We start from the raw sequence: 12,607 nt of genomic DNA, 5'->3' as shown, positions 1-12,607 counted from the left end.
ATAAATAACATTAAGCCTACCATTTTAACCATATTTAATTACATAGTTCAGTGCGTTATGTACATTCATGATATTGTGCAACCATCAGCACTATCCACCTCCAGAACTTTTTCATCATCCCAAACCAAAACCCTGTACCTGTTAAACACTAACTCTCCATTCCCTCCTCTCTCCAGCCCCCTGGTAACCACTATTCTGCTTTCTGTCACTATGAATTTAACTCTACTAGGTACTTCATACAAGTGGAATCATACAGTATTTGTCCTTTTGTGTATGGCTTATTTCACTTAGAATAAAGTCTTAAAGGTTCAACCATGTTGTAGCACGTATCAGAATTTCATTCCTTTTGGGGAACCTGGGTACTCAGTCAGTTAAGCGTCCTACTTCAGCTCAGGTCATGATCTCATGGTTCATGGGTTCGAGCCCCACATCAGGCTCTGTGCTGATAGCTCAGAGCCTAGAGCCTGCTTCGGATTCTGTGTCTCCCTCTCTCTCTGCCCCTCTCTGCTCATGCTCTGACTCTGTCTCTCAGAAATAAATAAACATTAACAAACTTTTTTTTTTTAATTAAAATTCTGCAACTTACATTAAAAAAAAAAAAAAGAATAATTTCAGTCACCTGGGTGGCTCAGTGGGTTAAGCGTCCAACTTTGGCTTAGGTCATGATCTCACTATATGTGAGTTCGAGCCCTGCTTCAGCTTCTGTGCTGACAGCTCAGAGCCTAGAGTCTGTTTCAGATTCTGTGTCTCCTCTCTCTGCCCCTCCTCTGCTCACACTCTCTTTCTCTATCAAGTAACTGATAGTGTTGCCCAGGTTTCTATATCCTTGCTGTTTTCTGTCCATTTGTTCTATCAATTATAGAAAGTGGAGTACTGAAGTCTTCCAAGCATATTTGCAAGGTTTTATTTCTCCTTTTATTTCTATTACTTTTGCTTCACATATTTGGAAGCTCTGTTATTAGGTGTATGTTAATGATTGTTATGTGTTTTGAATAAACTGACCTTTTTATCATTATATCATGTCCATCTTTATCCCTGGTAATTTTCTTTGTTCTGATGTTTACTTTGTCTGATATTAAAATAGTCACTCTAGCTTTCTTTTAATTAGTATTTGCCTGGTATATCTTTCTCTATTCTTTAACCTTTAATTTATCTACATCATTACATTTAAAAAGGGTTTTTTAATAAGCAGCATAGTGTCAGGTCATGATTTTTTACCCAATTGGACAATCTCTTTTAATTGGTATGTTTAAATCATTTATATTTAATATGCTTAATATAGTTAGATTTAGATCTACTGTTTTGTTTCATGTTTATCCTTCTTGTTTGGTTCTGATGTTACTTCCATTCTTGCCTACTTTTGTATTACTTGAAATGTTTTTAGTATCCTGTTTTAATTTACCTATTGGCATCTATATCTGTTTGTATTGTATTTTTTTAGTGGTTGCTCTAGGGATCACAATACACACACTTAACTTTTCACAGTCTACTACATTTTTCATTTTACCATTTCAAGTAAACAGAAAGGCTTTGCAACTGTATAGGTCCCCTTGCCCTCCCCCTTTATATTATAGTTGTCACACATATCACATCTACATACATTAACCCCCTCCCCGACAACATTATAACTTTTGCTTTTAATAATCCTGCGCATTTTAAAGATCTAGAGAGAAGGAAAAGTACTTTTTATTTACCCATATATTTACTACATATATTGCTCTTCCTAAGGCACATTACAGTTCCAACTTTCCCTGTGGTATCATTTCCCTTGAGTCTGAAGAATTTCTTTTAGCATTTATTTTAGAACAGGTTAGCTGACAAAAAAATTCTTTTAATTTTTCTTTATCTGATGTCTTTAATTTCACCTTAATTCTTGGGGGACCTTTTCACTGGGGAGAGAATTCAAAGTTGACATTTCTTTCATTTCAGCACTTTGAAATGTTGCCCCACTGTCTTCCAGGCTCTGTGGTTTCTTAAGAGAAATCTGTAGTCATTCAAAACATTATTCCTCCATATGTACCATTTTCCTCTGGTTGCTTTCATGATTTTTTAAAATCTGCTTTTCAGCAGTTTGGTTATGATTAAGAGGCACAGTTTCCTTTGGGCTTATCCTGTTTGGGGCTCAGTGAGTTTCTTGACTCCATATATTTGTGTCTCACCAAGTTTGGAAAGTTTTCAGTCATTATTTCTTCAAAAACTTTTCTACAGCAGTCTTTTTCTCCTTTCATGGTACTCCAGTAACACAAGTTCAGACCCTTTGATATTGTCCTATAGGTTTCTGAGGCCCTGTTTTGTTTTCATCTGTTTCCTCTATATCTTCAGGTTGGTGATTTCTACTGATCTATCTTTGAAGTTGCTGACTCTTCATTCCTATTCTGCTATATCTCTATTCTGCTATTAAGACCATCCAGTGAATACTGTATTATTCAGTTCCAAATTTTCCATCTGGTTTGTTTTTATATCTATTTCTCTGCTGAGAATTTCTCTTTACATTCTTTTTAAGAGTATTTAGTTTGGGGGCACCCGGGTGGTTCAGTGGGTTAATCATCCAACTCTTGATTTTGGCTCAGGTCATGATTTCACGGTTCGCAGGATCAAGACTGGCCTCAGGCTCTGTGCTGTCAGTGTGAAACCTGGTTGGGATTTTCTCTATTATCTCTCTCCCCCTCATCCCCATGCTCTTGCTCTCTCTCTCAAAATAGATAAATAAATAAACATTAAAAAATCAGTTTTACCTCATGGAGCATAGCAATAATAACTATCTTAAAGCCACGGTCTTATAATTCCAACATCTATATCATCTCAGGGTAGGCATCTGTTGATTGGCTTTTCCCTTGAGAATTGATCAGATTTTCCTGTTTCTTTTGCATGATTAGCAATTTTGGATTGTACCAAATGTCCAACATTTTGGTTACATTATGAGACTCTAAAAACTCTTAAAATCCCCCAGAGAATGTTTATTTTGTTTGAGAAGGTGATCAACTCTTTTAGGGTTAGATAGGAAGTTCTGTCTTGCCTTTTGTGGGCCATGGTTCTTATGTCAGTTCCATTTCAAAGCTGTGTACTACTCAGGTGTTAGTCTAAAACTTGGATGGTGATTTATATTGTAGGTGAGTTCTCAAAGCCTTTGCTGTTTCTTTGTCTTTGTTACATTTATGTGAACCTCAGAGGTGAGACCAGGACATGTGTCCATTTATAATCAGAATTAGGAGATTTTCTTATTCAGCTTTCTCCTCTACAGTCTCCCCAACTTTTGAGCTCTCAGGGACCCTTTCCCCCAGTCCTCTAGCTATAAAGTCAGGATATATGTCAAAGTTTTAGCTTATCACAGTCAGCTAGTCTATATAGGTTGGGATGTTCACAGGTAAAGCAAAAGAAAGATAAAAATATATAGTGGGAATTCTTCCCCATCTTCAGACCACAGGGGTCCTGGTTTCCAGTTCCCATGGCAGAGACAGGCTGTTTTGGGGAATCTTTAGGTGACTGTGCCACCACCATCACTGCCACAGTGGCAGTTCAGCTTCGCGCTGCAATTGGCTTCACGGTAGGGCTAGGAGAGGAAAAAAAGGGGGACTGAGGGAGATTCTTTTCATGCTTTGTAGCTTACAGGAGTCCACTTCTCCAGTTCTGAAACTAAAAAAGGAGTTTCTCCTAGTTTTTGTTGTTCTTGTCCATAGTTCTGCAACTTGGCCCACTCTTGAGTCACCATCAGGAGATAAAGAATGAATAAAATCCAGAAATTCACCATCATACTGGTTGTTCTTTAAGCTTTGATTTCCCTCCCCAATATGTCTGTTGTTTATTTGCAGAATCTTCACTTAGTTGCTTTTTGTACTTAGGACTTTTAGTTCTGTTTAGATGTGAGAGAGATGTCTCATAGTGAACTTACATTTTGGCTGGTGCTGGAAGCTTTGGTCACAAGGAGTTATGACATACCCCCATGTAACAGATAATGCCTGAACCAGAATGGATGTGGGAAGGGAAGGGAAGAGAAAACAGGAGAACCACTACTGAACTAGGGCTTAGCAACTGTCTGAGAAAGCTTCAGTCTACTTTACTATTACCAAACATGCTACAATACAATTCACATGAATATTTAGCCTTACAAATAATCTATTAATACAAATGAGAACTAGAAGTCCTGTGACCTGTAGCTAAGGAAGTTATACATTTGGGGATATACATAAGTTTTATTCTTGAGTAAATTTTCCTATACAAATAATGCTATACATGCTAGTGCTATATTTCATATGTGCATCATTATAATGTTAGTGTGCTATTCTTCAGTATGTGTACACTGGGCTAAAAAGACTCTTGTGAGTTGACTCAGAAATCTAACCAACTAAAATATTATTTTTATGAATGCATCCTGATATCCAATTTTTTAAAGTTTTAGTTTTTTTATTTGGAGAGAGAGAGAGCATGCGCATGACCAGGGGAGGAGCAGAGAGAGGGACAGAGAAAATCCCAGGCATGTTCCATGCTGTCAGTGAGAAGCCCGATGCAGGGCTCGAACGAATGAACTGTGAGATCATGACCTGAGATGAAATCAAGAGTCGGATACTTAACCAACTGAGCCACCCAGACACCCCCTGATATCCAATTTTTTAAAAATGTTAATCATTATCAAAATAATACATGTACATAATTTAAAGTCATATAAGGTTTATAATAACAAATAGCAGAACTCTTCTTTAGCCATTACATTCTTTATTACTGTACCTCCAAAGCCACCTTAATTACATACATGACAATTATTACCGCTCTCCATTTATTTCTCATCTAACTCTTCTTGAGGCATTTAAACTTCTTTTTCTATATGTGTATATACACTACTTCCTGATTTTTAAAAATTCATTGACGATTTAGTTTTCTTATAATACACACACTCTTACATATAAACACACTTTCCCCCATCCTTCCAATAAGTATAAAACCATTCTATAGTCTGTTTATAATTTAGTTATTATAACTTGCAAAGCCATATAGTGTACTATAATTACATTTCCTTTCTTTTACAATATTTTGTTTTCCCAGGAATTAAGAATTGCTTCCTTTTGTTGTACTTTTCCCTCCCTCTCTCGGTTTTCAATGTTTTTACAGCCTCCCAAACTTTCTTAACAAAAAACTATAAATGTCCTAATAGATTCAAAGTATTAGCTGTAAAGTTTTTCCTGGATACCCTTCCTGAAGCCCTTTATTCTTATACTTTAATTTAAACTGACTGATCTTTAGTTGCACAGGGTTCATTATGGGATTCCTTTTTACCACTGTTGTTAGAATTCCTTTACCTCCATCCAGTGTTTGGAGTCCCTTTTTCCTGAATGGTTTATGTATCAGTCACAGCAGGCCAAATTATGCTTCAGTAACAAATGACCCCCAAATCTCAATGGTTTACAATGATAAAGATTTATTTCATATACACATTACATGTCCATCATGGGTCACTTTTACCTCTGTGCCATATTATCCTCACTCTAGGATCCAGGCTGACAGAGCAGCCTCTGCCTAGAACATTGCTGGTCATCAGAAGGAAAAGAGACACGGTGAATCGTGAACCTGTTCTTAAAGTATTTGCTCAGAAGTGACACAAGCCACTTCTACCCACATTTTACTGGCCAAAGCAATTCATATAGCCATACTTAAGTTCAACAGGGTCACTACATATCCTCCAGGACGGTGGGTCATAGGGGGAAGAACCAAATCATGTAGTCAAGTCTGACACCAACAGAGCAGAGATATATAAACTTTTGCAGGGAAGCAAAGTTAATAATTGTGAATAGTAAAGCTATCATAGCATATCTTCCTCTTTCTTGTTTATTTCATTTTTTATGTGAAATGCATCCCTGCCCTTGTGGATTTATGTCTTTTTTATTTCTTTGTTGTTATTTCAATAGTTATAGGAGAACCATAGGAATGTGTTCAACATGCCATGTCATCTACTAACCAATTAGTTTAAAAGGGCACTGCTAGGACATGGCATGTTTGAAAGAGGAGGACTGCCCATATATTATCTTTTTCATTTAGTGTACCATTTTCCATTATTTATATGAGTTTTTATCAGATCCTACAAATGTCAATAAAGGATTTGAACTGTATTTCTTTCTGAATACAAAACTACCCAATATGGTAAATTCCCTTAAAACTGAGGAGGAGGTTCTAAAACAACTTTGATCTTAAATATCTTGATTTTGCTTTTATCATTTTCTCTAAGCTCCAGGCTTATGTCTGCAATGAAATCAAGCAGCTCAAAAGAATCTTGTTCTAATCCTGTAGCCACACACAATGATACATTCAACATGTTGGTCTAACTCTGAAATCTACTTGCCAGTGCTGTCTCTAATGTATCTTAGATATTACGATGTATTTGGGAAAATACAGTCTTTTTTAGGTGTACGATGGAAAACACAGTAAATGGTTGCTAAAGGATTATAATATAAAAGAAATGGTCAAATTCAGCTTTTTGATACATTATTTTTATTTGATTTTCTCCTTTCTAATAGCTGAGATACAAGAGATTCTCAACTTAAAAAAAATTTTGGGGGTGCCTGGGTGGCTCAGTCAGTTAAACATCAGACTCTTGGTTTTGGCTTAGCCCCTGATCTCATGGTTCGTGGGATTAAGCCCCATGTCCAGCTCTGTGTTGACATTGCAGAGCCTGCTTGGGATTCTCTCTTCCTCTCTCTCTGCCCCTCCCCCACTCACTCTTGCTCACTCTCAAAACAGAAAAAACTATAACAAAAACACCTTGTCTTTTATTTATATATTTTCATATTTGTATAGTAATACTGGTTTTATTTTCCTAAAGTCTTTCTTTCTCTAGTAACAGAAAGCTGTTCAGAAATGGTAATTAAAAGGCATTGAAGGTCATCTGATTTGTTGTATTGGCTTTAGGTCAGTGACTAGATTTTACCAGTCACTGCTCTGTCAGCCTTTTTTTTTTTTTTTTTTTTTTTTTAATTTACATCCAAGTTAGTGAGCATATAGTGCAATAATGATTTCAGGAGTAGAACTCAGTGATTCATCCCCTAGATATGACACCCAGTGCTCATCCCAACAAGTGTCTTCTTTAATGCCCCTTGCCCATTTAGCCCATCCCTCACCCAAAACCCCTCCAGCAGCCTTCAGTTTGCTCTTTGTATTTAAGTCTCTTATGTTTTGTCCTCCTCCCTGTTTTTATATTACTTTTGCTTCTCTTCCCTTATGTTCATCTGTTTTGTACCTTAATTCCACATATGAGTGAAGTCATATGATATATATATATTTTACATTTATTTTTGAGAGAGAGAGCACAAATGGGGGAGGGGCAGACAGAGAAGGAGACACTGAATCCAAAGCAGGCTCTAGTCTCCCAGCTGTCAGCACAGAGGTCAACACGGGGCTAGAACTCACAAACCATGAGATCATGACCTGAGCTAAAGTCAGATGCTTAACCCACTGAGCTACCCAAGCACCCCCATATGATATTTGTCTTTTTCTAATTCGCTTAGCATAATACACTCTAGTTTCATCCACATTGTTGCAAATGGCAAGATTTTATTCTTTTTGATTGCTAATATTCCATTATATATATACACACACACACACACACACACACACACACACACACACACACCACATCTTCTTTATCCATTCATCAGTTGATGGACATTTGGGTTCTTTCCATACTTTGGCTATTGTCAATATCAATGCTATAAAATAAACATTGGGGTGCATGTACCGCTTTGAAACAGCACACCTAGATCCTCTGGATAACTGCTGGGTCAAAGGGTAGTTCTATTTTTAATTTTTTGAGGAACCTCCATACTGTTTTCCAGAGTGGTTGCACCAGTTAGCATTCCTACCAGCAATGCAAAAGTGTTCCTCCTTCTCAGCATCTTTGCCAACATCTGTTGTTGCCTGAGTTGTTAATTTTAGCTATTCTGACAAGCGTGAGGTGGTACCTCATTGTGGGTTTTTGTATTTCCCTGATGATGAGTGATATTGAGCACTTTTTCATGTATCTGTTAGCCATCTGGATGTCTTCTTTGGAAAAGTGTCTATTCATGTCTTTGCCCATTTCTTCACTGGATTATTTGGTTTTTGGGTGTTGTGTTTGATAAGTTCTTTATAGAGTTTGGATACTAACCTTTATCTGATATGTCGTTTGCAAATATCTTCTCCCATTCCGTTGGTTGCCTTTAGTTTTGCTGATTGTTACTTTCACTGTGAAGAAGATTTTTGTCTTGATGAGGTCCCAATAGTTCATTTTTACTTTTGTTTCCCTTGCCTCTGGAGACCTGTTGAGTAAGAAGTTGCTGAGGCCGAGATCAAAGAGGGTTTTGCCTGCTTTCTCCTCTAAGATTTTGATGGCTCCCTGTCTTACGTTTAGGTCTTTCATCCATTTTGAGTTTATTTTTGTGTATGGCATAAGAAAATGGTCCAGGTTCATTCTTCTGCATGATGCTGTCCAGTTTTCCCAACCCCATTTGCTGAAGAGACTGTCTTTATTCCATTGGGTATTCTTTCCTGCTTTGTCAAAGATTAGTTGGCCATATGTTTGTGGGTCCATTTCTGGGTTTTCTGTTCTGTTCCATTGATGTATGTATCTGTTTTTGTGCCAGTACTATACTGTCTTGATGATTACAGCTTTGTAATACATCTTGAAGTCAGGAATTATGATGCCTCCAGCCTTGAAAAACCTTGCTTTTTAAACTTTGAAGTGTAAAATAAAAAGATTAAGTATTTCTTAAAAGGTAAGCTTTGCTCAAATGCATCACTGATATGTTAGTGCTTTCACTGCTTGGTCCTGGGCTTTTGAAGTTAGGCTTTCTCAGTTCAAATGTTATTTCCATCTCAAAACTGTCATGGATCCTGATAAATTACTAAATCTCTTGAATCTCAGTCTCCTCAATTTTAAACAATAAAAGAATTTCCAAGAAAAAGTCATAAGAGTCATATAACCCATTTAAAGCCTTGACATGGTACTTGGCAGACAGCAAATGCTCAGTAAATTGTTTGTGGAAGAAATGAATTTCAGTCCGTAATTAACAGCTGTCTTATTTACTTTTAAAGCTTATATAGGTCAAGCCTTATTATAACGAAGTTTAAAAGCTATAAATCCTTTACTATAATAAAACCGTATTATTTCGTGTTTGGTCAAAATTCAAAGTTGCTTATTTGTTAAACATCTTTTTTTTTATTAACTGAAGAAACTTTAAGATTTTTACTTCATTTTGCTCTTCTAAATTCATCCAATTCAAGGCAGGGTTAATTGTCTCCCTATGTACCTTTTTTTTTTTTTTTAATTTAATGAATCTAAAACACTCCAAGAGAAAACTCACCACAAACCTAAATCAACTTTACCTGCTGAAATGTCCAAACATGGCCTATGACACACCTAGACCAAAGTGAAATGCCAAGACCATACAGAGAAGATTCTTGATTACACAGGTCTTGGGGGATATAGAGTCTTAAAAACCATTCTTCAGTGAAGCTGGGTTCATTGTTTAAAGGACAATCTATATGACAGCAGAGAATATGTAAACCATAAGCAATCATTACATAGAGTATTTGAATTTAGAAACATTTGAGAGGTATCTGAGACTGAAAGCACCTGAGGTAAACTCTTCTGTGAACCTTTGATGTCAGAGACTGAAAAGGCTTTTACAAATGAACAAAAACCAAAGACTACGGCCGCAAAGGCAATTAGTACCAGATATTAAGGAGAAAATAAAAAGCAAATAAACCCAGAAAGGTAAATAGATCCATTCCCTACCATTCTTTGTTTTTTAACCGATTTCATTTCTTTCTTATGGAAATTTATTAGAAATATTTTGTTATGCATCCCAAAGGCTGCCTTCAATTTGCATTCGTGTTTAATAGTGCAGAGAACAGTACAGGTGATGTAGAAAAAGAAAAAAAAAAAAAAAAGCAGAATTTATGGGTTTCTGTCAGGTCTGTCATCTCATTGAGCCTCACTTTTCTCATCTGGTGAAAATGTCTACCCTACAAAATTGTGATTACAAATTTTGGTAAAATAAATGAAAATGCCTAGAACAGTGCTGTTCAATGGAAATATAAGATAAACCACAAATGTGAGCCACATATGTAATATTAAATAAAAAATTAAAAGAAGCAGGTGAAATTAATTTTAATAGTATATTTTATTTAACTCAATAATTCAAAATATTATCATTTCAAAAGGTAAATCAATATAAAATTACTAATGAGATTTTTTTACATTCTTTTTTGATAGTAAGTCTTTGCAAATCTGTGTGTATTTTATACTCACAGCACACCTCAATTCAGACTGGCCACATGACCAGTGCTCCATGGCTGCTTGCAGCTTGGGGAGACCCTACCAGAGAGCAGAGGCAGCTTGGGGCGACCCTACTATAAAGCCACGGCGAAGCTTAATAGGTTTATTATATCCAAACAGTATATCTTATTAGATAAGCCCTGTGGGACTTAGGAAAGCTGTTTTTTAAATCAACCACATTAAAGAGAATTTGTATTTTTACATTTTTGACATAGTATGTGATATATAATACATAATACTGTGATAAGAATTTAAAATAAAATACCATCTATACTGACTAGACCAAGTATTTATCCCAAGTAAGAGCAATCAAAAAGGATTATTATAAATCACTAAAGTCCTTTATATTTATTTTTGTGATTATTTTATTAGGATTTTAATTGTATATTAATTTGGCATAGAATCTAATAATCTAAAAAAATAAAACCTGACAGAACTATAAGCATACAAATAATTCAAATACCTATAAGCTACAATTGACTTAACTACACTCCCACCAAAGAAATAGGAGTAAAGAACAAAATTTTCCCTATATTACTAAATTTTTTACTTCACAGGACTTACCATTGGTAAGTCATGTTACAGTTTTAATGGCTTTTTTTCTCATAAGAATTTAACTGTATTCTCTAAATAATAGATGACCACCTTTCATGACAATTTAATTATATGTGAATATAAGTTAAAATACTATATTTCAAAACAATTCACTGAAGTTAAAACATTAAATATTATTTGCATTACAATCATTATTAAAATTACACTGAAGAGTATACAGTCAGCAACTTCTTGTACCTTGACCTCAAAAGCAAGGTGGCAAACGTATGGAAAACATTTCCTAACTGCAAAGTCTTTCTGCAAGTTACGCACAAAGCACAGATCATGTGCATGCACATACAATTTATATTTAAGGATGCTCTCATTTTCTGTGTATGGAGATGTTCCTGCAGTTTATATACTTTTCATCATTCTTCTCTGGGCTGCCCAATAGTTCAACACAAATGGTCAGATAAGATATAAGAGTAAAATGGAGAGAGAATATCGGATAGGTCATTGCTACCTCATTTCAAATCAGACAAGGCCTAGTTAGTTATCTAATACTACAAAGTGTTATGTAACGTTGAGCATTATAAAGTGTTATGAAATTCGTAATGAGCAAAACTCTTTTGGCTTTGGTTTTTCATTTAGTATATGTTCAAAAGATGGCAATTCTAGAATATAGGCCCTCTCCCTCAAACATCCTGTCAGGATGTTCAGTCAAAAGTGATACATAAGGAAAAAGTGCCACTAGCTGAATCACTAATTCTGTATCTGTACACTGCCTATGTGTCTGTCCCTCTACAGTCTCCTGACCAAGAATTCACCTCACCTAGCCCTGCTCAGGCTTAAAATCTCCAGTGGGTTCTACTACAAAGTGGTCTAGCTGCAAAAGACAGGGTTCAAATACTTCCATCATCATATCACATTGTTTTCATTTAAACTTTCTCAAGGAAGAAGATATTCCCTCTCAACAGGACATGCATTTCCCAAGCTAACTGATGCTGATACTAAACACAAACACAAACACATCCACTGTACAATTTAAAACACTTGGCCAAACTGCAGAAATAAAACTACCAAATGCATTAAGAAAGACTCACATCTGGCATTTCTGTAGAGAAGGAAAGGGTCCTGGAGCTGGAAATCCAGGTCTTTAGTAATGGGTTCTGTCCTGTTTTCCATGCTCAACCTATTCATAATGGTGAACCCATGCTTTGGAGAAGCAGACCTAAAAATCACAAGGGGTGGGGAGGATATCAAAAGACAAGTTATTCAACAGAAGTACACTTTTAGTAGAACTAGTATTTGAATGTCTCTCAACCTTTTTGCATATATATATATATATATATATATATATATATATATATATATACAGCTTTGTGCAAGCAGACTGTACACATACAAAGCAATGATTCTTTTTTTTTTTAAGGTTTCTTTTTTTTTAATGTTTATTTATTTATTTTGAGAGGGAGAGAGAGTGAGAGAAACAGAGTGAGAGACAGAGAGAGAGAGAGAGCTAGCAGGGGAGAGGAGCAGAGAGAGAGAGAGAGAGAGAGAGAGAGAGAGAGAGAATTCCAAGCAGGTTCCATGCTCAGCATGGAGCCCGATGTGGGGTTCGATCCCATGACCCAAGCCAAAATCAAGAGTCGGACACATAACCAACTGAGTCACCCAGGTGCTCCTAAAGCAATGATTCTTTACTATTGACTAATAGAATTAACGTACTAATTTATGCACCACTTCATATGTAACACATACAGCATGACTGCC

The 12,607-nt window shown here is 36.0% G+C and overlaps 2 protein-coding genes across 2 annotated transcripts in view; one reads left to right on the top strand and one right to left on the bottom strand.

The window, feature by feature from the left end:
• The window catches only part of CACNA1C (calcium voltage-gated channel subunit alpha1 C), a 757,779-nt gene that overhangs the window by 14,542 nt on the left and 730,630 nt on the right, over window positions 1-12,607 (top strand). The gene's annotated exons all lie outside the window — the stretch shown is intronic.
• DCP1B (decapping mRNA 1B) overlaps window positions 1-12,607 on the bottom strand; it is a 60,001-nt gene that overhangs the window by 35,458 nt on the left and 11,936 nt on the right. Inside the window, exon 3 of the mRNA XM_045465362.1 lies at window positions 11,938-12,065. Coding sequence (XP_045321318.1) covers window positions 11,938-12,065 — 128 coding nt within the window. The remainder of the gene's footprint in view (window positions 1-11,937; window positions 12,066-12,607) is intronic.

The sequence above is a fragment of the Leopardus geoffroyi genome, chromosome B4, assembly GCF_018350155.1.
Source record: "Leopardus geoffroyi isolate Oge1 chromosome B4, O.geoffroyi_Oge1_pat1.0, whole genome shotgun sequence".
Taxonomy (NCBI): domain Eukaryota; kingdom Metazoa; phylum Chordata; class Mammalia; order Carnivora; family Felidae; genus Leopardus; species Leopardus geoffroyi.
The sequence above is the reverse complement of the archived record's forward strand: the minus strand, read 5'-3'. Positions and strand labels throughout refer to the sequence as shown.